Source organism: Pinus tabuliformis, chromosome 4_1 (genome assembly GCF_031772625.1).
Source record: "Pinus tabuliformis cultivar Carrire ecotype Pingquan chromosome 4_1, CPIR1, whole genome shotgun sequence".
NCBI classification, from domain to species: domain Eukaryota; kingdom Viridiplantae; phylum Streptophyta; class Pinopsida; order Pinales; family Pinaceae; genus Pinus; species Pinus tabuliformis.
In genome coordinates, this window is record NC_142303.1 from 848,071,026 (window position 1) to 848,097,784 (window position 26,759).

At 35.6% G+C, this 26,759-nt stretch overlaps 1 protein-coding gene across 1 annotated transcript; it reads left to right on the top strand.

Annotated features, from left to right (window-relative positions):
* Positions 1–3,222: 3,222 nt before the first annotated feature.
* Positions 3,223–11,837, top strand: LOC149178878 (uncharacterized). The gene is made up of 5 exons (XM_089422268.1): positions 3,223–3,686; positions 10,572–10,674; positions 10,858–10,902; positions 11,344–11,439; positions 11,737–11,837. Exons 1-5 carry the CDS (start codon positions 3,558–3,560, stop codon positions 11,835–11,837), a joined length of 474 nt encoding a protein of 157 aa, XP_089278394.1. The 5' UTR covers positions 3,223–3,557.
* Positions 11,838–26,759: the final 14,922 nt, after the last annotated feature.

Here is a 26,759-nt window from a genome sequence, read left to right on the forward strand (position 1 = left end):
TTAATGGATAAAAAAAAAATTAATTATGATTGGTAACCATCACCATTGTTTACAAAGATGACCAGCATGATTGAATTGGAAAGTCATAATTCAGAGGGTATGGACTTAAGGGGTTGTTGATTTTTTTAAATTTTGTTTTAGATAAATATAGTTTATAAATTAAATAAATATTATATACTAGTTTGTTTTTACTGTTGAGTAAAAAAATGAAATTATTAATATATTAAAAGAATTAGTTAACATGTTTTGTAAATGTAATTGTAAAATGTATTTTTGGGATTTATGTTTGATAATGGAGAGACACACTTATATTGTATTGGTTGAAAACTGAATCATGGTAATCGAAATTACACAACAACCAAATCATTTTAAAATATACTCTTATAAGATAGACAAACGTTATTTGTTAATTTTCAAATAATGTCATTTGTTTCGTCTTGATGATGAACCACACTTGTTGGTTCGAAACGCGTGGACAAATGATTTTCCATGTGATTTTCGCCGAAGAATCTCTCTCTAAAATGTCATTTGTTATTTGATGATTTGTATGTTAATTTATAATTAACTTATGTAAATGTGAAAAGATAAAAATAAATTTAGAAATACAAAGTTGTTAATGTTTGAAATTCCATTAATTAATACAAAATAGATGACTAGAATATAGAATATGTTAACAACATCTCTCATTATACCCATAAAATTAAAATGTGAATTAAAAAAAATAATACATATCTCATTATGCCTATAAAATTAAAATTTGAATTAAAAAAAAAAAAAATGCATATTGTAAAGGAATAAGGAAAAACATTGATTTTTTATTCTATTTAATTTAATATTATTATTTACAAATAAATAAATTCAATTAATGATAATTATGTAAAAGAATAATTTAATATATTTATATTTATATTTATTTTAGTTGATGTGGAAAAAAAATATAATTCTAAATTTTAATTAAATTAATTAATAAAAAAATATTTTTTTACGAATATTTTTAAAATAATTATAATTATTTATTTAATAATAATAATATATAATATTATTTTTAAGTAAAACCTTATAAATATATGAAAAATTAATCTCTACACGATTAAAAAAATAATATTTTAACTCATTAAAAAATAAACTCACGTTTTAAATTCAATGTATCTTTGAAAACATAAAACGAATGGGTAAAGCAAAATCTATTAAATCTATTCGTTTTAAAACCTACCATTACTAATATATAATGAAAATCAATTCGTTCTCTAATTTGTTTTAATAGATTTTCAATATACTTTATTAACCTATAATTAAGGTGTTTATTTAAAATTTATTGAAAAAAATGAAATATGAAATGAAGTTGCATATTTAATAAATTTATTATAAAATTAAATATGAAATTTAAATATATTAAGAATAATTAATTTTATTACCGCTTCAAAGTTATTTCTTTATTCAATTATCTTAAAATTTTATTACCACATCAAAGTTACTTCTTCCACCAGCGTATTGCAAAATCAAATGTAAAAGGTTCCTCATGATATAGATTATGGTGTTAACAAAAGGTTCCTCATGATATAGATTATGGTGTTAACAACCTTCACTTAGGTTTAAAGTGTTTATTACGCCGTAAGGCGTTCCCCTCTGAAATCAACCTCCCAAAATGTCTTCGTGTCGTAATCGTAGCCCTTAGATCTAGTGTTAGACGATTGGAGAAAAATGAACCGTTGATTAAGAGGTTAAAGTTTTTTAGGGTTTAGAGGGTGTTGAGGGGGCGGCAGCGGACCTGCAGAGGCGGACCTGCATGCGGGTGTTGAGGGGGCGGTGGACCTGCAGAGGCGGACCTGCATGAGGGCCGCGTAGTCGTGCGTTGCCTCTGGTGTTTTAGCTGCCTCGAGGAAGTAATGGCCGCGTAGTCGTGCGTTGCCTCTGATGTTTCAGCTGCCTGGAGGAAGTAATGGAGTCTTCTATAAAGCTTTTTCATGTGGCTTGTAATCCTGACAGAGATTTTGGTCACCGGTTTGGGGTTCGCACCTGCTACAGAGGAGAAGGCGCTCCTCCAAAGCCACGCTACGACAGCAGCCGGGTAAGATTACGGACAGTTTCGTTTCTTTCTTGGTTTCTGGATTCGAATCGTAAAACTGTAATTGCTTTCATTTCCTCTGTAATTAGTGGTTGGTCAATCGCTCCGAAGAAAGAATGTTTGATTGAAGATCTGTGTGCCTCAACATTAATGACCAGTGGTTGGGTTCCTTGCATAAATACACTATTGCCATAGAAATTTGATTTAGTAAGCAAGTCTTGTTACTGTTATAGCAATTAATCATTATCGTTCTTAAATGGTTCGTTTTAGCCCTTGTGGAAAGAACTCTGTTGCTCTGCTCTGTAAGAGGGCTAAACCTCTCTCCTGTTATATAGACAGGAAGTATGTATATACCACATTTGGCATGTTCCAGAACTCAATCTTGGGTTTAATGCATTATTCTATTTAATTTAATATTATTATTTACAAATAAATAAATTCAATTAATGATAATTATGTAAAAGAATAATTTAATATATTTATATTTATATTTATTTTAGTTGATGTGGAAAAAAAATATAATTCTAAATTTTAATTAAATTAATTAATAAAAAATATTTTTTTACGAATATTTTTAAAATAATTATATTTATTTATTTATTTATTTAATAATAATAATATATAATATTATTTTTAAGTAAAACCTTATAAATATATGAAAAATTAATCTCTACACGATTAAAAAAATAATATTTTAACTCATTAAAAAATAAACTCACGTTTTAAATTCAATGTATCTTTGAAAACATAAAACGAATGGATAAAGCAAAATCTATTAAATCTATTCGTTTTAAAACCTACCATTACTAATATATAATGAAAATCAATTCGTTCTCTAATTTGTTTTAATAGATTTTCAATATACTTTATTAACCTATAATTAAGGTGTTTATTTAAAATTTATTGAAAAAAATGAAATATGAAATGAAGTTGCATATTTAATAAATTTATTATAAAATTAAATATGAAATTTAAATATATTAAGAATAATTAATTTTATTACCGCTTCAAAGTTATTTCTTTATTCAATTATCTTAAAATTTTATTACCACATCAAAGTTACTTCTTTCACCAGCTTATTGCAAAATCAAATGTAAAAGGTTCCTCATGATATAGATTATGGTGTTAACAACTTTCACTTAGGTTTAAAGTGTTTATTACGCCGTAAGGCGTTCCCCTCTGAAATCAACCTCCCAAAATGTCTTCGTGTCGTAATCGTAGCCCTTAGATCTAGTGTTAGACGATTGGAGAAAAATGAACCGTTGATTAAGAGGTTAAAGTTTTTTAGGGTTTAGAGGGTGTTGAGGGGGCGGCGACGGACCTGCAGAGGCGGACCTGCATGCGGGTGTTGAGGGGGCGGCGGACCTGCAGAGGCGGACCTGCATGAGGGCCGCGTAGTCGTGCGTTGCCTCTGGTGTTTCAGCTCCCTCGAGGAAGTAATGGCCGCGTAGTCGTGCGTTGCCTCTGATGTTTCCGCTGCCTGGAGGAAGTAATGGAGTCTTCTATAAAGCTTTTTCATGTGGCTTGTAATCCTGACAGAGATTCTGGTCACCGGTTTGGGGTTCGCACCTGCTACAGAGGAGAAGGCGCTCCTCCAAAGCCACGCTACGACAGCAGCCGGGTAAGATTACGGACAGTTTCGTTTCTTTCTTGGTTTCTGGATTCGAATCGTAAAACTGTAATTGCTTTCATTTCCTCTGTAATTAGTGGTTGGTCAATCGCTCCGAAGAAAGAATGTTTGATTGAAGATCTGTGTGCCTCAACATTAATGACCAGTGGTTGGGTTCCTTGCATAAATACACTATTGACATAGAAATTTGATTTAGTAAGCAAGTCTTGTTACTGTTATAGCAATTAATCATTATCGTTCTTAAATGGTTCGTTTTAGCCCTTGTGGAAAGAACTCTGTTGCTCTGCTCTGTAAGAGGGCTAAACCTCTCTCCTGTTATATAGACAGGAAGTATGTATATACCACATTTGGCATGTTCCAGAACTCAATCTTGGGTTTAATGCATTAAATATAATACAAACTAGGGAGAATAAGATGGTAATATGTCATTGCAACCGTCCATCGTCCATTATTCTCATATGATCAAAGAAATTTGGTGAACAAAATTTTACAAAAAGAAATCCAAGAGACAGTTTTTATTAACACATTTGCAAAGATTTGTCCGTCATGGTCATCATGTTCTCAAATTCCTCAAAATCAATTCTACCATCTGAATTTCTGTCAAATCTTGAAAGAACTCTGTTGCTCTGCTCTGTAAGAGGGCTAAACCTCTCTCCTGTTATATAGACAGGAAGTATGTATATACCACATTTGGCATGTTCCAGAACTCAATCTTGGGTTTAATGCATTAAAATATAATACAAACTAGGGAGAATAAGATGGTAATATGTCATTGCAACCGTCCATCATCCATTATTCTCATATGATCAAAGAAATTTGGTGAACAAAATTTTACAAAAAGAAATCCAAGAGACAGTTTTTATTAACACATTTGCAAAGATTTGTCCGTCATGGTCATCATGTTCTCAAATTCCTCAAAATCAATTCTACCATCTGAATTTCTGTCAAATCTTGAGATCATGATTTCACAATTCCCCAAATCTGTGGACTCTAAAGTTGTTACAACGCGGTATTTTCTGGCATTCATGTAATACGCAGATAGTTGTGTATTGTTTGCAGGGCTTCAGATTTAATGATCTCTGCTTCTTTGTGATCTTCTTGTAATCGTGTGTTGTGGATGGACTAAAAGCATTTCCTGTGAACAATTGATGGGCCACATTCGTAATCAATGAACCAAATATGAAATAATCAGAATGATGTTATTTAATGTTAGAACCTCAGTATCGGTTAATATAAACAACAAAAGTTATAGTTCCTTAGCCAGAGATATCTTCGAGTAGAGTTGGGTCCATGACTAGCATCAAGCGATTCACATAGGTTCTATTATCAGTTTGGAGTTTGGACTACCCTCTTACATTTTTTATGTCAATCAAGTTATACCAGAGTTGGATACATCAACTTGTTCTCAATCGAACATTCTAGCTCAGACCATTTAGGACTAACTCTTTGCCATGCTCAAGTAAGACCTGGTAAGGTCTTTTTGGGACATGACTTAGCAGGCTGCAAGTCCTTGGTGATAATTGCTGGAAAAACTATAGGTCAGACCTGACAGAAGAGTCTAAGGAAGTCTGTGCTTTGTGATGCAGCTCCTCAAGTATTTTTCTTAAGGAACTTAAAAATGTCTGGTTGTAAATTTCTTCCCCTATCAGAAACAATGCCTGGGAGGTGTTTTCAGATCTCAAAACAATAACATACTTTTTATAAGCATGAAGGATACTAATGAAAATAATTGGCAATTAAATAAAGCCTATTTTCTGGAGTCTCATGATCCATTATTCCAAATATTTAAGCTATAGGTTATAGTTCAAGTGTTGAAATATGGTTGAGTTGATATTTCTGATTTCAAGAATGTGTTGGGTTCCTTGCATAAATACACTATTGCTATTGAGCTGTCATTACTATGTCTGATAGAGCTTATATATATTGTCAAGTTAGTATTTTAGTGAAGCCATGGTTGTATCATTGATGTGCTACTAAGACCTGGTAAGGTCTTTTTGGGACATGACTTAGCAGGCTGGCCTTTTAGGACCAGAGCTCTACTAAGGGCTAAGCTTATATGATTGAAGCTCTACTTATATAAAACCTTTCAGGACCTGAAGTTCTACTTACATAGGACCTTTCAGGGCGTTTCTTTTGGAAAAGGGAAGTTTATTTTTGGAAAGCTCAGGAAAGACCCTTTAACACCAACCTGGTATAGTCCTTCTAAGACCAGAGCTCTGCTTAGATAAGACCTTTCGGGAGCTTTCTTTTTGCAAACGGAGTTTGAAGGAGACGAGGCACAGTGCAAGTCCTTGGTGATAATTGCTGGAAAAACTATAGGTCAGACCTGACACAAGAGTCTAAGGAAGTCTGTGCTTTGTGATGCAGCTCCTCAAGTATTTTTCTTAAGGAACTTAAAAATGTGTGGTTGTAAATTTCTTCCCCTATCAGAAACAATACCTGGGAGGTGTTTTCAGATCTCAAAACAATAACATACTTTTTATAAGCATGAAGGATACTAATGAAAATAATTGGCAATTAAATAAAGCCTATTTTCTGGAGTCTCATGATCCATTATTCCAAATATTTAAGCTATAGGTTATAGTTTATATTTAAGCTATAGGTTATAGTTGCGTTTAAAATTTGCTGCCGGAGAAGATTTCCTTTAGAAATCGAAGTTACCTGTGCCCACTTGATACTTGTAACAGAGAACTGATCAATCGGTTGAGCCTTGACGCTTGCTCTCTGTTTCTTCTTCCTCTGTAGCTTTGCCCTAAAATTCAATGTAGAAGTAGATATCAACATTTCAATGATTTCCCATAATAAGATGCTTTTACACATGGTAAGTGGAATGTTCCACCTCATCATATGTTGTATCCCACCTTTGATTTCTGTATTGACTGCACATTGGCATGATGGATGGAACCCCACCAAACACAGAACCTGTAATGCCCTATTTCATAATGCCTTTAAAAAAAGAGAAAAAACAAGAATAGAATAAAGAACATACTGGAGTGAGTGGATGTCAGGCTCATGAAAAAGCAAAGCACTGCCCAGTTAGGTTCGAAGCGAAGATATTCATTCATGTCCTCTGTTTCAGTGGTCTCCACTGTCCACCCTGTAATGCAATACAAAAGCAAAGATCAGCCATCGAGTTCCTTCACATGCATATAGGGAGTTTTCTTTACCTGTCCCCGATATCCCAGGAGCGCATTACCGCCTTATTTGGGATACCCCAAGCAATTCAATCGATTATTTGTCTGCCAAGAAGTCATAATTATGGTAGCATTTACAGCTGACTAGCTACAGGCAATAAGCTTGCATGAGCTGAGGATGAAACCCGAGGTAAGAGTCAATGCAAAGGGAAGAAAGAACTGAGAGCACCATCTGAGAGGGCTGAATTTGTTCTCCACACTAGAGCTTTTCATCTTCTTGGTAATATGAGGCTCTTTCGACAGATCAAAGCTTAGACCCTTCATTCTAAGCTCCTGAACACATCTGCTCAGAGCTCTGGAATCGTTTATATCCTTGTGCAGCATCTTCATAACTTTTCTTTTGAGAATGAGCTTGTACTGAATGGCACATATGAGAACCAGAGGCGTAATGCCAGACAAGGTAGAAGGAATCAATCGATTATTTGTCTGCCAAGAAGTCATAATTATGGTAGCATTTACAGCTGACTAGCTACAGGCAATAAGCTTGCATGAGCTGAGGATGAAACCCGAGGTAAGAGTCAATGCAAAGGGAAGAAGGAACTGAGAGCACCATCTGAGAGGGCTGAATAGCACATCACTGTTAGGTTGAATCAAATAGCATTAACAATTTGAACTCTCTATCCGGTCAATTTGAACAGAGTACTATTCTGTGTGCTTGAATGTCGAGAACAGAGTACTATTCTAATTGCTGCCGATTTTCTGTGAATGATATTTACTTCACATCATTATCACCGATAACAATGCATAAATCCCAATCTATTAGCGTAGTTGTAGTTGTGGAAAACCCATCCCAGCCGCATTTTAAAGTAGCGAGAAAAACCGGGTTGCTTATATATTGTGTTTTATTTTGCATTCTCTTTTCAGTGGCTACACTATGCATATGGTTATTTTTTGCTTTTGCATGTAAAATATGTGAATTGACATCTTCAAGCACTCATTACAGCTGGAGTTTGATAGCACATCATTTTTACATTGAATTCTATTCAATGGCTAGGCTATGCATATGGTTATTTTCTGCTATTGCATGTAAAACTTGTGAATTGATGTCTTCAAGCATGCATTTCAGCTGGAGGAGTTTGATAGCACATCACTGTTAGGTTGAATCAAATAGCATTAACAATTTCATGATTTCTGTTGGCACCTATTGGCACCATACTACCATCTCCAAGTCTGCTTCAATCAGGCTTTGTTAACTTTGTCAGTGGTTTATCCTATGCTTGGTGTTTTGAACTATGCTCTCAGGTTATTCAATCAGGATTTGTTAACTTTGTTAGTGGTTTATCCTATGCTTTCTGCCAAATTTGTGCAACATTAAATATAAATCTAGGCTTCAACTTGGTGTTTTGAACTATGCTCTCAGGTTATTCAATCAGGCTTTGTTAACTTTGTCAGTGGTTTATCCTATGCTTTCTGCCAAATTTGTGCAACATTAAATATAAATCTAGGCTTCAACTTGGTGTTTTGAACTATGCTCTCAGGTTATTCAATCAGGCTTTGTTAACTTTGTTAGTGATTTATCCTATGCTTTCTGCCAAATTTGTGCAACATTAAATATAAATCTAGGCTTCAACTTGGTGTTTTGAACTATGCTCTCAGGTTATTCAATCAGGCTTTGATGTGCATATATATATATTTCCCATGTAACGAAGTACAACCTTATATTCTATTGGGTTCCTTGCATAAATACACTATTGCTATTGAGCTGTCATTACTATGTCTGATAGAGCTTATATATATTGTCAAGTTAATATTTTAGTGAAGCCAGGGTTGTATCATTGATGTGCTGCCATCGTTTCCAGTATGAATAACTACGAGTTGATATAACTGTAATTGCTTTACGCTATGGACAATAAAGAACTGAAACTTGTGTATGTATACCTGATATACACTATGCATTGCAGCATGTAGGAGGAATGGTAGTATCTTATGTAGTTCCTTCAGACACCCATATAGAAGTCCGTCCTCCCATTAGATAAAATGTACAGACTTGACAATATCAATGTCTGTGTGATAGGAATATTCCCAGACAAATTGTTGTAAGTTAATATACATGTAACCAATTCAAACAACCAAGAATGAGAATTGAAATTCTGTAAGTTAATATGGAGTGACCAATTCATACAGCCAAGCACATTTTAGGAGACAAAAAGAACATTATATTATCCGTTCAATATAAGTAATAGTTACAAGCATCTCAAAAGAAATAACCAATAGACAACCCATTTTCCTTCCTACATAATTGCCAAACCATAATAATCAACCCAAAACATACATATTGTAGAAATATAGTTGCCTCTTAGTTGTATGTAGTTAATCCGAAATCAATATCCTCAACCATACTTTTACAACTTGCCAACTGGGATGCTAGGTCTCCAAGAACTGAAAGATCCATCCAAGGTTATTGAGACTCGAGAGAATGAAATTCCAGACAATGTCAATAGTGGTCTTTTTTGTTTGTTCATTCCAGCCTGTCCACCTGATTCACCTCACACAAATCTGAATCATGATCTTACCAGCTCCCTGGATTAATGCCAACACTTTCCATTTTGTTGGCAGTTCTCACATATAGCCAAGCTGCTGTTAACAGTTCTTATGTAATGACATGTTGCTCTATCTTGTGTATTTGCCTCTGTTTAGGAGAGTGGACTCTAAAGTTGTTACAACACGATATTTTCTGGCATTCATGTAATACAAAGATAGTTGTGTATTGTTTGCAGGGCTTCAGATTTAACGATCTCTGCTTCTTTGTGATCTTCTTGTAATCATGTGTTGTTCTATCCATAAACAAAAATTTTTGTTCATTGCTCCTCAAAGTAAATTGCCAAAAGTTTTGTGTAATCACTTTAAATTATGAATGTAACATCAAAAGACATTGACAAATTTCTCTAAATTTCAGCATCTAACACGTTCAGAGTTTTTTCATTTACATTTAATCATATAGTAACCAAGGCACTATTGACATGTCATATGAGGTATGCCTCTAATAACTAGATATTTGCCTGGAAGGAGATATATTAGTCTTCAGATTTTGTTATCATTTGTCTTCCCCTTATTCTTGTTTTGGTAATATTTACATGTTTCTAAGATTCAAGTCTCTGCACTTTGCAGAAGGAAAAATGTATTATGCTGTACTATGCACGTTATTGTTAAGAATTATTGGTGAAAATAAATTTTCATGGCATTAGTGGAGTAATCACTCGCCCTCTTAGGGGATTGAAGAGCTTTCTCCCTTGTGGAATAAGTATAAGCATGAAGATATCTTTGTGTGGACCTCCTAAGGTACGGTGAGAATATGGCTTGCCTAATGAGCATGGAATTGCATATGAGGCTTGAGCCATGAGCTTTGCTAGCTCAAAATCAAAATCAAAATTCCTTTCAAATGGAAACAAATTCTGTTCCTTAGTAGTGTGTGTCCTAAGTCCTCAGGGGAGCAAGGGCAGCAAACGAACTTCTTTCTAAAGAACTAACAGCAGATGTGTCTAAGCAAGTTGAATTCTGCTATGTGATGAACTAGGATTTGGTGCCTATTGTATTGATGAAATTTTTGTGTTGAGGGTTACTTTTATTTCAGATCTTCTTTTCCCAGGTTTTTTATTAGGCAAAATGTTTGTTCTTTTAAAGTAGAAATATCATTATACAGGCTTTGCTTTTACCTTTAATGAGTCAATATTTTCTTGGGCAGAAGTTGGCAAAAGAAATTGTAAGATCGAGGCAAGCTATTAAGTGCCTTTATGAGAACAGGGCACAGCTGAATTCGATATCTACGCACCTTGGAGAAAGTGGTGGTAATTTTTTCTTTACTACTTGTTCTCGGATCATCCTACATGTAGTTTAATCTCTGTTCTGTTATTGAATTTGCAGTTGTTTCTCCCTACCTTTATCTGACAATATCCATTTTTTACTATGTGTCAAGCAGTTGCAAGCTAAATATGATATTAACTAATTTGTAGTTGCTGTTCAACTTTCAGCGTTGAAGGACATTTCTGGACGTTCTCTGTATTGCTTCATCTCTGGTAACAACCTTAATCTCCTTTCCGAGTTTTTGCTTCATTTCTATTTCATCCATGGACCATGATAGAAAAGCATCTTCCATCAATTGTATATTAGCCGCTGAGCAACTATAGAGTCTTACTTGAAAGCAGAAAGTGTTTTTCATGTATTTAACATTATGTATATTATAGAAGTAAAAGACGAATCTTTTATCATATTGTTCAAGTTCCTTTGGAGACAATGCTTAATAGTAAGTGGGTATTATGGTATACATTTTTATTTGCTGGGGCACCCACATTTGCCTAGGATTTTATAACATAAGAAAACCTTTAAATTCCTGCAAAACCTTCCTCTTGAGGATTAGATTGTGTGGATTATGTTGGGTTTTCTTCCCGCAAAGACTATTAATTTGCATAGCACTGTGCAGCTTATGTTGGTTACTCACACAACAATGTTAAATACAGATACTTTGCCTTGGCCTACTCTGTTTTGTCACTGGGCAATTCAACTTTCAGCATTGAGGGACATTTCTGGGCGTTTTCTGTATTGCTTCATCTCCGGTAACAACCTTCATCTCCTTTCCGAGTTTTTGCTTCATTTCTATTTCATCCATGGACCATGATACAAAATCCTCTTCCATCAATTGTACATTAGCCACTAAGCAACTATAGAGTCTTATAAATTTCATTCAAAATTATTTCCCAATTGAAATGATTCAGTTATATATATGCTTTCTTGATAATTTAAACTTTATTCCTTTGTGTGGATTATGTTGGGTTTTCTTCCCGCAAAGACTATTAATTTGCATAGCACTGTGCAGCTTATGTTGGTTACTCACACAGTAATGTTAAATACAGATACTTTGCCTTTGCCTACCGTATTTTCTCACTGGGCCATTCAACTTTCAGCATTGAAGGACATTTTCTGGACGTTTCCTGTGTTTCTTCGTCTCCGGTAACAACCTTAATCTCCTTTCCGAATTTTTGCTTCATTTCTATTTCATCCATGGACCATGATAGAAAATCCTTTTCCATCAATTGTACATTGGCCACTGAGCAGCTACAGAGTCTTATAGATTTGATTCAAAATTATTTCCTAATTGAAATGATTTAGTTATATATATGCTTTCTTGATAATTTAAACTTTATTCCTTTCTGTTAAACTAATGCAAAGTGGTGCCATCATGCCTGTCTTGTTTCTAGTGAACAAACTCTGGAAAATCTTAGATACAAACTTCAATAGCTTTGCTTATGTCTGTCAGAATTCTTGAATAGTCATATCCCTATATTGATATTATATTCCACTTGGCATTTTTTTTGTCATGCACGCATTTTAAAGTAGCGAGAAAAACCGGGTTACTTATATATTGTGTTTTATTTTGCATTCTCTTTTCAGTGGCTAGACTATGCATATGGTTATTTTCTGCTTTTGCATGTAAAATATGTGAATTGACATCTTCAAGTACTCATTTCAGCTGGAGTTTGATAGCACATCATTGTTACATTGAATTCTATTCAATGGCTAGGCTATGCATATGGTTATTTTCTGCTATTGCATGTAAAACTTGTGAATTGACGTCTTCAAGCATGCATTTCAGCTGGAGGAGTTTGATAGCACATCACTGTTGGGTTGAATCAAATAGCATTAACAATTTGAACTCTCTATCCGGTCAATTTGAACAGAGTACTATTATGAACTCTCTATCCGGTCAATTTGAACAGAGTACTATTCTGTGTGCTTGAATGTCGAGAACAGAGTACTATTCTAATTGTTGCCGATTTTATGTGAATGATATTTACTTCACATCATTATCACCGATAACAATGCATAAATCCCAATCTATTAGCGTAGTTGTAGTTGTGGAAAACCCATCCTAGCCGCATTTTAAAGTAGCGAGAAAAACCGGGTTACTTATATATTGTGTTTTATTTTGCATTCTCTTTTCAGTGGCTACACTATGCATATGGTTATTTTTTGCTTTTTCATGTAAAATATGTGAATTGACATCTTCAAGCACTCATTTCAGCTGGAGTTTGATAGCACATCATTGTTACATTGAATTCTATTCAATGGCTAGGCTATGCATATGGTTATTTTCTGCTATTGCATGTAAAACTTGTGAATTGACGTCTTCAAGCATGCATTTCAGCTGGAGGAGTTTGATAGCACATCACTGTTAGGTTGAATCAAATAGCATTAACAATTTCATGATTTCTGTTGGCACCTATTGGCACCATACTACCATCTCCAAGTCTGCTTCAATCAGGCTTTGTTAACTTTGTCAGTGTTTTATCCTATGCTTGGTGTTTTGAACTATGCTCTCAGGTTATTCAATCAGGCTTTGTTAACTTTGTCAGTGGTTTATCCTATGCTTTCTACCAAATTTGTGCAACATTAAATATAAATCTAGGCTTCAACTTGGTGTTTTGAACTATGCTCTCAGGTTATTCAATCAGGCTTTGTTAACTTTGTCAGTGGTTTATCCTATGCTTTCTGCCAAATTTGTGCAACATTAAATATAAATCTAGGCTTCAACTTGGTGTTTTGAACTATGCTCTCAGGTTATTCAATCAGGCTTTGTTAACTTTGTTAGTGGTTTATCCTATGCTTTCTGCCAAATTTGTGCAACATTAAATATAAATCTAGGCTTCAACTTGGTGTTTTGAACTATGCTCTCAGGTTATTCAATCAGGCTTTGATGTGCATATATATATATATTTCCCATGTAACGAAGTACAACCTTATATTCTAGCTATACTCTCAATTACAGAGTATAAGTAGGGTAAAATGTTTTCAAATATGAAGGTCTTACAACAAGGTGGCTGGAAGTTCTTGTAACGAGATCCAATCTTGTTAACTTTGGAAGTAATTTGACTCATAAAATGTATTTATATATTTTACTTCTGAAATCACTATTTAAGTTTGCAAAGTTATACATATTCTATTATTAGTGTGCAAAGTCATGCATATTCTATCTGTAAATTTGAATTGATAACTTTTGAATGATGCAACATATTTTTTTAACCATCAAATTATATTAAAAGATGATATTAAACTACTTGTTCTCAGATCATCTTGCATGTAGTTCAATCTCTGTTTTGTTATTGAATTTCTCCCTACCTTTATCTGACAATATCCATTTTTTACTATATGTGAACCAGTGGCAAACTAATTTGTGGTTGCTGTTCAACTTTCTGCGTTGAAGGACATTTCTGGACGTTCTCTGTATTGCTTCAACTCCGGTAACAACCTTAATCTCCTTTCCGAGTTTTTGCTTCATTTCTATTTCATCCATGGACCATGATAGGAAATCCTCTTCCATCAATTGTACATTAGCCACTCAGCAACTATAGAGTCTTACTTGAAAGCAGAAAGTGTTTTTCATATATTTAACATTATGTATATTATAGAAGTAAAAGATCAGTCTTTTATCATATTGTTCAAGTTCCTTTGGACTAGTCATATCCCTGTATTGATATTATATTCCACTTGGCATTTTTTTTGTCATCCACACATTAAGAAAGCGGAAAACAAATACATGCATGTACATTTACATTTAGAATGCATGCGGAGATTGATTTAGGACTTTGCGTGTGCTCTCTGCTCTATGTTCAAACAATTTCGCTTCTCTTTCCTTAGTAGCTAGGATTTTCACTGCAAAAAAGAAAGTAAACGATTGTTTATCATCTTAGATTGCATATTTAGGAATTGTTTATGTACATCACGCGATCAACCTTAAAGGCAAACTTCTTAAGAAAGATCAACTGTAAAATACATTTCAATAAACATAAAAACGCTTTGGAACCTAACGCACACCATTTAGAAGTCTAGGCTAGAGACGTGTTCCGGCGTCGTAAAGCCTGGTAACTATCACTTTCATTGTAGGTTGGGTGATTCCTCCTCTTTGAAATGACAAGTGCCAGTACGGACTTGTGCTCCCACGTGCCGTCGAGTATATATTGGGAGACCACAGTAGGCTATATCCTTTATCCTTAGGAAGCCGTGTCTGCCGCCCTATCGATCGCAATGCACTGAACACAGCATTTGGGAAGATTGACTGCCGTACCATAAAAAGTATTCTGCAGTTTTGTGATTGGTTTGGTAATCCCCCTGTCTAGATATCCAGAGTAGTCACTTTCGTTCCTTTTCGGAATCCTTAAAAGAAAAGGACCATCTGAGCACTTGTCACTTCAAGCTCGTTAAAAATCGAAGGCGACTAGAGTCATCTTTAGCTTTTTCTCGACTCTTAAAAAATGAAAAAGCAAATTGTGTCAAAGTATCATAAAATTTATTTAAATCGGAATAACCTGGACCATCTGAGCACTTGTCACTTCAGGCTCGTTAAAAATCGAAGGCGACTAGAGTCATCTTTAGATTTTTCTCGACTCTTAAAAAATGAAAAAGCAAATTGTGTCAAAGTGTCATAAAATTTATTTAAATTGGAATAACCTCACTGTTCCCTCGTTGGTCTTAGGGTAGGAAAATGGAGTCCACCAATCAAGGATTTCCCCATGGAGGAATCCTGCTCCCTTTTCCTCTAGGGGAGATGTTGGTGCACCTCATATGGCTACATTGACCCTTCCAGGGCTTGCAATTGGCCTGCCAATATGCTTTTTCTCGACCTCTGCCGTTCAAAACACCGTGATTCTTGAGCAATCAACTCAGCAACCAGATGATACTAGAGTTGCCCAAATCGAAGGCGACTAGAATCGTCTTTAGCTTTTTCTCGTCTCTTAAAAATTGAATAAGCAAGTTGTGTCAAAGTGTCATACAATTTATTCAAATCGGAATAACATCACTGCTCCCTCGTTGGTCTCAATTTGACAAAATGGAGTCCACCAATCAAGGATTTCCCCTTGGGGGAATCCTGCTCCCTTTTCCTCTAGGGGAGATGTTGGTGTACCTCATATGGCTACATTTTCCCTTCCAGGGCTTACACTTTGCCTGCTGGTATGGCTTTTCTCGACCTCTGTCGTTCAAAACACCATGATTTTTGGGCAATCAAATCAACAACCAGATGATACTAGAGTTACCCCCAAACCTTCTATTTCATTTGTTTCTCCCTCTCCTTCCTCTGCGCTTCGTGGAAGTATGCTTAAAAAAAAATGAACGTATAAAAGTTGTTGTAATAAATATTTTTCTTCATTATGTTTACAAGCTTAGATGCCCACTCATTTAGAAAAAAACTGAACATGCTTCTTTCAACATTTTTGTGTTTTGTTTTGTACCAGAAAATGACATCAAACCTCACTGAAAATGCAATTTCCTCAATGTTATCTGGATCAACTCATATTCAACCATACCTACAAATTGCTAAACTTGAGCCAATACAATCAATGCCAAATTCAACTCCACGATATCGTACTGCAATTTCAGACGGAACACATAAGAAACACATCATGCTTCCAAAAGATTTCAATGATCTCGTAGCAACAGGCTTGCTACAAAAGGGTTCTATTATAAATGTTAAAAGTTGGACTACCTCAGCTATTGGTCCTTCAACGTAAGTTTGTTATAAATTTCTTATTTCAAATTTAACATTTTTTTACTTATAACACAATCGCTTCTAACAGTTATTCCTTTGACTCTCATTTGTCGTGTAGGTCTATAAAGCTAGTAGACTTTGAAATATCTGCTTCATATGCACCCTTAATTGGCAATCCAAAAACTATGAGTGTCCCCATCACATCTGATGAAAACTCTCTATCCTCATCGGATCCACATCCTCCATCAAAAAGGCACTGCCCTCTTCCAACTACTCCAACCCCGTCCGTTCAACCGGTTCAAATTCCCATCAAATCGTTAAACCCTTACCACTCAAACTGGTGCATAAAAGGATACGTCCAAACGAAAACAGCTCTTCGACAGTTTCAGAATTAATACGGACCTGGTAAAGTGTTTGGTTTTGACCTGTTCGATACAGAGGGTGGAGAAATACATATTACATGTTTCAACAATGTCGCAGATTATTTTTTCGACAAAATCCAAAATGGAAATGTCTACATTGTTTCTAAAGGGAATGTGAAAATGGCTAATAAGCAATACAACCACTTGAACAATGACTGGGAAATTTTGTTGAATGCAACATCTACCATAGAACATGTTGTCAGTGAAAAAAAACATAATCCAACAGTGCGATTCAGTATAAAATCAATTGATGATATCAGAACAACAAACGTCAACTCCATTGTTGATATTCTTGGTGTTGTCACAGACATTTCCACTGTATGCACTATACGTAGAAAAGATGGCTCTGAAGTCAATAAACAAACAGTACAGCTTCGAGACATGTCAGGGTATAACATAGATGCAATCTTTTGGGGAGATAATTTTCATGTCGTTTCACAGGAAATCTCCTCCCTATGTGCTGCAGGAAATAACCCCATCATTGCAATCAAATCTGCATGTGTTGGGGAATTTAATGGAAAAAATATCGGCACTACAACGAGATCCATTGTTCTTGTAGATCCTGACATTGAAGAGGCCCATGCGCTAAAGTCGTGGTTTAAAAAAGAAGGCTCGACTGCTGCTTCTACATCTTTGACAACAAGCTCTCCTTTTTGCCACCAACAAAAAAAAATAACAATTGCTGACATTTACAGTATGGATTCCTTAGAGAAACCAACATTTTTCCAATTAAAGCTCACAATAACAAAAATTGGTATGGATATTTTTTACTACATTTCTTGCCCGTCGATTGTTGGTGGGAAAAAATGCATGAAAAAACTTATTCCACAAAATACAGGGGTGTGGTTCTGTCCAAAATGCAACGCTGAAGTAAGCGACTGTGATTACAGATACCTATTGAAAATCGACATACAAGATCACACTGGTGAACTGGCTTCAACTGTTGCTTTCGAAGACGCGGGCTCTACAATTCTTGGAAATAATGCCAAAGACTTCTATCTATTATCTTCAGATCCAGAACTAATCAAGGAAATTGTCTCTAGAGCTCTATGGACAGATCATATCTTCACACTATCAGTGAAGACAGAAACTTTTAAAGAAGTCCCACGATTGAAATGCGTTATCATAAAAGAAGAAAAACTGCATTTCACGACAGAATGTAAAAACATCCTTCGAGAAATTCAGAGCATCTCGACATTGTAGATAAATATTGCAGAATGTGTTCCTTGCTTTTTGGCAATTCCTATTGTCCAATTTTATAAATACAACTTTACAAGATATATTGTTGCATGTCTTCTTATGAAATTTTCTTATATACCATTGAAATAAATATTTGTTCTCCATTGTATCTAGCATTATGTTAGTAGACAAAATCACATTTTTTTTCCTTTTATCAGCTTTACACATGAAACTACCTACATGTATGCAGAAAAAATACTAATACGTTCTTTCAAAAACATTTCTCAAATAAAAAAATTCACATGGCACTGTTCAGAACTTAGATTTTTTTCCCCTTCTTTCGCTTTCGCTTGCATTTTTTACCGTTCTTTCGCTTTCATACAATAACATGGTTGTTGTCTCCAAATAACATTCTTCTTTTCCCCTCCCTTGCTTATAGGTACCATAAATTTTGCGAATGGCTTCTTCTTCTAATAATGAACGTGCTCGAAGATACTATGCAACAAATAAAGAACGAATAAATGCACGGCGCCGTGAGCTTTACCAAGCAAAAAAAAACATCATAGAATGTCAAAAACACAAAAAACAAAAGGGTGACCAACCTTCCTCGTCTGAAACGGCCCACCCTGAAAACAATGCTCCCTTGCAATTATCAGAGTCTTTATCTTCTTAGCAAACCTCTCAAACAAATACATCCATGCCTCATTGCCCTAACCCCTCCTTTGCACATGCTTTCAGCAATGTTTATACTGATCAAGCACATCGAGATTTCTGTTCAAAGCTTGATAAACTTCCACCTAAATTCCCATGCTCCATTTGTCTTGAATCATATCCTGGAATACATATCCGCAATTCCAACCACATGTTTTGCTGCTCCAGATGCGCCTCTAAAACAAAGGGTCATCGCTTCTCATTATCAAACAACATGGACCCTGGCCCTCAACCAACTGCCCTTACGTCTCTTTCACAAATAGAAGAAATGCTCATTGCTAGGGTTAATCCTATACTGCAAGTAACACATGCACGTGGTGGCCAGTATAAATACAGTGCCCACACAATTTGTTTTCCTCAAGACATAACAAAAATCGCAAACATGTTGCCACGACGTGTTGAGCACTTGGACATCCTAATTGTCACGCGTCATAGTAATGACCATAAGGCTTATGATTTCATTGTCAGTAGACATCGCATTCTCGCTGCATTGGAATACAAATTGGCTAATGACCCATACTATAAGAATGTTAGTATTGATTCCAACGCACTGGCGTCCTTACCAGCAATCCCCACCGATGTCTCCTCCTCCCTTCACCATTCCAATACTACAGAAACCACTGTTCGCCTTCCACTTGAACCACCCCATGAGCTCACCGAAGATTTCACAGACCCATCCGCTGGCCAAACATCATCGTTCGTACCCATCATACCCAATACAAATACAGAAATCCAAGAAATCCGCCATTATTTGCATGCTTACAACCACCAATCTGATACTACAATTGAGTGGCCAACAATTGGTTTATCGCCAGTCAATGAATACAACACAGAAGGTCTACTCTCTATGGCTTTCCCTGCCCTTTTCCCGACAGGCGCTGCAATGCCAAATCAGCCAAGAATTAAAGCTGTGCAGTTACATGAATATGCACTTCATCTCATACGTTACTACGATAACAGATTTGGAAGCCACCCACGCTTTCGTTATTACATATATAATCTCATGATGCGGCATCGCAGTCAAGCAACAACGTCGATTTTTGTGAAAAAAAACATCACGGATAACTTTCCAATATCTATTCAAGATCTGAACATTCGATTAGAACAATTTCCAGATGAGCAATTGGCAGAGCAAGTCATGCGATTCGGTAGCTCTTTACGTGGAACAAGGTCATTTTGGCACAAAGCTAAAAATGAACTAATGGACATGATATCTCAACTCGGTTGCCCGACGTTCTTCTTCACATTGAGTGCAGCTGATACAAAATGGCCTGATCTTCATGTAGTCATGCCCGGATGTCTTCCTACTGATATTGGAAAACAACAAAAGTGGAGAAATGATAACATTATCTCTAACCCACATTTAACATCACTATATATGCACCATAGATTCACAGCATTTCGTGAGATTATCTTGGAGAAACACTTGAATACAAAAGATTACTGGTACAGGTACGCATTCTACCGCATTTTTTTTCCTCCAAGAACTCTAAACAACATTCCTTACCTATTGCAAAATTATCTTACAAAAACGCATACTTGTTAGGTATGAATGGCAACATAGGGGATCTGCGCACATCCATGGTTTCCTTTGGATAGAAAATGCACCTGATATGGAGAATCTCAACTGGGAAGACACAGAAGCAATCGATATTGCAAGGCAGTTCTTCGACAAATATATTTCCGCTTGGAACCCTCGTGCTCCTTCGAATTCAAACCAACCAAATGCTTAGACAAATCCCGAAGACCCTTGCCTGTTGTCCACACCGCAAATCTTCAGAACCAATCCTTTCAGTGACTATGAACAACTCGTCAATTGTGTTGAACGTCACACAAAATGCTCAGAAAGCACGTGCCTAAGAAAAACTGGATCCTCACTCCAATGTCGTTATAAAGCACCGTGGGAATTACATCCAAAATCGGCCTTATTCATTGATTCCAATGGCCAAAAAACATACACCCCTGCTCGGAACGACGATCGACTCAATAGCCATAACCCTACCATCCTATCTATTTGGCGTGCAAATGTTGACTGCCAACCAGTACTCTCCATACACGCTGTACAAAAATATATCGCCAAATATGCATCCAAAGCAGAAAAAAAATCTGAAAGCTTCCACGACATGCTACGTAGAATTGTCCTGGCTTCACCCATTGCTGACCCAGCAACATCCGCATTTCGAAAATTTCTTGCAGAAACCCTTGTTGATCGTGACATTGGAGCACAAGAAACCTGCCATATGCTGCAAAAATTACCGTTAACATTATGTAGTCGGCCATTCATTTCTTTAAATGTAAACCAAAAAATTCTTATGCGCCTTCCACAAACGGACACCACCTCCACTACATCCCCGCACTTCATAGATACATATATCCAACGCCCTTCTACCCTAGAGTCCACATCACTAATAGAGTTGGCAAGATCCTGGTCATATGATCCTCGTCGCAGAACAAACAAATGGAAACAAAGGCCTACAAAAGCAATTGTTCGGGTCATACCACGTTACTCCTCCATACCATCCACAACAGAACCTTGCTACGCTGACTTTTGCAGGGTTGAACTTATGCTATACAAACCTTTTCGCCGTATCGTACAAGATATAGGAGATTTTGCTGCAGAATTCATCGCAAATTGGCAAGCATTTCGCCCATTCTACAATCCTTGGCATCAACGCCACACACTATCTGATATTGAATCTGTCACAAATGATACCTCAACTATGAATGAAGCCAATCCAACAGACACCATGGAAATAAATGAATGGGAATTACTTTCCCAATTACACCCTACAAATGAGCTTCTCATAAACGACCTTGACATGCTTGGTCTTCGTGGCTTTGATGACACCCATAACTGGAATCATACCACTATCCCATTGGATCTACAAAATAATGCAATACAATTCATTGAGAATAGCCGCTCCATCCACCGCATCCTTCAAACACATCAACATACCCGGCCGACCCTTACTACATTATCTCCAATGCAAAGAAAAGCTCTAAATATTATTCTTAATCATTTTGCTAGGAAGGATTATTTACCCGCTCTCAGAATGATAATACAAGGCACTGCTGGTACGGGAAAATCCCTCCTTATTAATTGCATCAAAGATATGCTCATAGGCCTTACAAGCTTGGGACCTTCACCGATCATGCTCCTCGCCCCTACAGGGGTTGCTGCCTTCAACATACAAGCATCGACAATCCATTCTGCTTTTCACCTTCCTATAAAGGATCTTATGCTGTTAGAAGGTAGTGCTCTTGCAAAATTCCAAGAAGAACTCAGGCATATAAGATACATACTAATCAATGAAATGAGCTTCATTGGGCCAAAGCTTCTCAGCCATATTGATGAACGTCTTCGCGAGGCATTTCCCCACCAAAGAAACACTCCTTTCGGTGGTTGTTCCATAATATTGGTTGGTGATCTCGGTCAGCTACCACCCGTCAAAGACATACCTCTATATGCAGGGACGAGCCACGGAAGCGCACTGTGGAACACCTTCAACACAGTCATCACATTAGACACAATATTTCGTCAGCAAGGCGACGACATCGCCCAGGTTACTTTCAGGAACATTCTCCAGAACATTAGAGATGCAAATCCAACAATCGACGACTACAACGTACTCATGTCGCGCACAGATTCCTATTTATCAGAAGAAGAAATATGTTCATTCCATGATTCCATGCATCTATTTCCAACAAATGCTCAAACAACGGTCCATAATAAGCAAATGATGAAATCTCTAAACACTCCTATTGCACGATCCATTGCTGAAGATGACAACACATATTCCAGTCTTTCCTCTGAAGATGAGCAACTTGAGCGAATTGTATTGCTATGCAATGGCGAAAAAGTTATGTTGACTTCCAACCTTTGGGTTTCAGCTGGTCTTGTTAATGGTTCCCTTGGAAAAATTGTAACCATCTTTTACAAAGAATCAACTGCACCACCACAAATTCCAACATTTGTTGTCGTAGATTTCCCCAAGTACATTGGGCCTCCTTGGGATGAAAGAAACCCCACTCACTTGCCTATTCCAGCAGTAAAAAGAAATGGTCGTGCACAAATTCCACTGAAGATGGCTTGGGCTTTAACCATACATAAATCTCAAGGTATGACCCTTCCAAAAGCAACAATTGACATTGGAAAAACAGAACGTCAAGGTCTCACATTCACAGCTATTTCAAGAGTGCCTTCTCTACAAGATCTCCGGATTAACCCCGCATTCAGTTTCGATCGTTACAGTAAAATGAAGGACAACAAAAACATTGCTCGCAGAAAACACGCAAAAGAAATTCTCCGTTCAATGCCGCCTCCAGATAATCTGCTCCAACCCGTACTTTGACATCACCAAAAGGTTTCCTCCATTTATTTAACTCATTCTATTTCATAACATACTTTTCATATCTTTCAACAACAACAAACTTTAATCAATATTAGTAAAAAAGCAAATACTAGAATGTCTTTATATTGTCTGTACATCTCATTCTATCCTTTTCTTTCTTTTGCAGCAGGTCACATGGGCTCAGAAATAACATACCTACACAACTACATGTAGATTGGCAAGCAAAAAAACTGCATCTCCAGCTGTGCATTGACCTCCAATGGTGTTCAATATGCCGTTATTCACCATGCATCTTCCACTAACAATATATGGATCCCCATAGCAAAGGTAACTTCATTACCATTCATTCCAGATTCATTTTAACACAACTCACCTGCAGAGTATTACTAATAAATTTCTGCAACTGATTTACATATTACTAATTCTAACAGAATATAAATTTTGCAGGTCCATTGCTGCTTCGCTGCCTCCACCATGTTTTCGTACAACTTCAAATATGGAATGACAAGCACAATGTTCTTTAGACTATTATATTCCTTCTCGAACCTCTTTTGTTACAATTCACTGTTTGTATTTTCCATGTCAAACTTGAAAAAGGATGTTTCAAGATCAAATACCGTTTTCATTGTTTGTTTCCTCACAACTTTTTGTGTTTTCCATTTCAATCTTTAAAAAGGATGTTACAACACACTTTGTATTTTCCATTTCAAACTTTAAAAAGGATGTTACAATACACTATTTGTATTTTCCATTTCACGCTTAAAAAAGGATGTTTCAACATCAAATACCATTTTGATAGTTCATGTCCTCACAACTATTTGTGTTTCCCGTTTCAAACTTAAAAAGGGATGTTTTGAGATCAATGCCATTTTGATAGTTTATGTCCTCACAACCATTTCATTGTCAATGGGTTTTAACATATTTTGTTTACAAAATCAATTGACTTTAGTGATTATAATTCATGTTTTCAATATATCTTCATATTAATTTAATTTTCAATTTGAATAATGGTTTCTTAAATAGCCCTTTCCAAATCAATATGGTTGCCCGGTTGTTGTTCGCATATTAATTTAATTTCCCATTTGAATAATGATTTCTTAAATAGCCCTTTCCAAATCAATATGGATGCCCAGTTGTCGTTCGCATGGATTCATTCATTTATCTTCACCTTTAACTCCACAATTTTTTCCAACAACAAACAAAGGTCTCTAAACAGGTTCAATACATATTTATGGCTGCTTGCATTCCATTTCAGCGGTTTTAGGCATCGCTCCCTCAAATTAAAGCTCGAATTCATCGACCCTTGCTTCCAAAAAAGCCCGCAAAAGCCTATTCACGTTTCAATATTCTTCCACACACTATGCCTTACGGTGTTTCCTTTGCAACACTAGGTGCAAATGCTAGTTTTAAACTCATTACATAATCAATATGAAATGTCAAAATTGTTTGTTCAATAAATTTATTGTAAAAACAAATGTAGCATTTAAATATATTTATGAGGTTAATAAAGATGCTAATTAGATAATAAATAAAAGGGAAACCTACAACTTTAAGAGCATGCGTAGTTTGGATTAAATTCTTTGGAAGGGTATATTGCACGAATACATTTATGCCGTAGAAAATGTGTAATGTATTTATGGTTTTCTTTTGACATGCATTAAATTCCTATTCACTAAGACTGCATGAAAGGATATTTTGAGTTTTATTAATGTCAAATACAACAATTGCGTTTCTGGAAAGTATCTTCTCCAATCATAGGTCTACGGCATTCAGGCCTATCAGTTTAGGTAATCTTTAATTACTGATTTCGTAGCCTATTTTATTGTTCCAGTTTTCATAGGGTTTGGTTGAACCAATTCCAAAGTTTGTTGGGCATATATACATGTCAGGTTAGGTTTCCTTTAAGTGAGGTTAAGCCATATGTATTATTAATATAATATGAATATTATTAAATTGGTTTAAGTGAGGTTAAGTTATATGTATTATTGTAATAATAATAATGATAATATTAAATTGGTGTGATTGGATTCTTGTATTTTTGGTTTTTTAATCAATATATAAATTTCAAATCACTGAGTAATAACATGTTTAATTTAATAGCCAATCAAATTGGATGTAAATAAATTAGATTGATTTAAATTTTTTTTTTTTATTATTATCAAAATATTGTATTATTTTTTTGATCACAACCGAATTAATATGGTTTGACCAAAAACCAATACAATATCTATTATCAGTACATCAAAATAATAATGGTGAAACAACCTGATTTATATCACCTTATCTCTTCTCCCTCCATCTTTAGTAACTCAAAAAAGCCATTGATTTACTTAGAGGTAAAGAAAACTATCCCTTCTGCCGTATCAATGTAGCCATAGCTAAACTTAGGAAAGAACATCCATTTAAACTAATTCAACCAAAACATAACGCAAGTCAAAATATTTTTATCTAAATATGACATCAACTAACTCATGAGAAATGGGTAGAAGAAATACAAGTAATAGTTAGATACTTTGTAGGTTGTTAGGGATGTGCTTATAGATATAGTCCAGGATGACAATGAATGTTCAAAGGAAATTGAAGATTGATGGATCACAATTGATCTTCAATGAATAAAACACAATGGGAGTGAGATAGTAACTTCTTAGTTGGTAATTAACATTTTATGTTAAGTTAGTAATTATATATATATATATATATATATATATATATATATATAAATTTGATCAATTTATAGTTCAGGTGAGACAACCCAATCAACGATGACCTTCATAGTGAGGATTAGTAGATGGGTGGTGAGAATTAATAGATCATGGCTGATTATGGTTGGCTACGGTTAAATCTCTTCATGTTATGGTTGAGGAGGGTTTATTATGGTCAACATATACCCAATCAACGATGACCTTCATAGTGAGGATTAGTAGATGGGTGGTGAGAATTAATAGATCATGGCTGATTATGGTTGGCTACGGTTAAATCTCTTCATGTTATGGTTGAGGAGGGTTTATTATGGTCAACATATATTCATCTGTAAATAGCCATGCTTTTCCACATCTAACTATAATTGCCTATGATAGATTATGATTTCCTATGGTTGACCATAATTGACCATGATTGTCCATGTTTGATCATGGTTGACCATGGTTGGGCATGATGACCATGTTAACCATGGGTAAACATAGTTTGACAAATTTGACCATGGTTGACCATAGTTTTCTACCATGCTTTTCCACATCTAACTATAATTGCCTATGATAGATTATGATTTCCTATGGTTGACCATAGTTGACCATAATTGTCCATGTTTGATCATGGTTGACCATGGTTGGGCATGATGACCATGTTAACCATGCGTAAACATGGTTTGACGAATTTGACCATGGTTGACCATAATTTTCTATGATAGATTATGGTTGCCCATGTTGACAATAGCTAAACTTAACTCAATTGTAGATTTCAAAATATTCAAGAAATCTGACAAACAAGAGCAAAGTTAAACAATTGACTTCACTAATGTTCATTAGATTTTTGGAATATTCTAGAATTTGCAATTGAGATGGGGATGATTGTTAACAATGGATGACCATGGTTGATCATGTTCAACCAAGCTAATCATGGTTAGTCATGTTGAGTATGATAAAGCAGGAGTTGATCGTGATTGATCATAGTTGACTAGGGTTGACTATGGCTAATTAAGTTTTTCTATGATTAAACATCATCGAAAATGATTG

What these genes read in the sequence shown, in the direction of transcription:
- LOC149178878 (XM_089422268.1), top strand. Translation starts at nt 3,558, where the DNA reads ATGGAGTCTTCTATAAAGCTTTTTCATGTGGCTTGTAATCCTGACAGA. An exon ending in GCACCTTGGAGAAAGTGGTG is followed by an intron (nt 10,675 to 10,857) that starts GTAATTTTTTCT and finishes TTCAACTTTCAG; the next exon opens with CGTTGAAGGACATTTCTGGA. An exon ending in TCTGTATTGCTTCATCTCCG is followed by an intron (nt 11,440 to 11,736) that starts GTAACAACCTTC and finishes TGTTAAATACAG; the next exon opens with ATACTTTGCCTTTGCCTACC.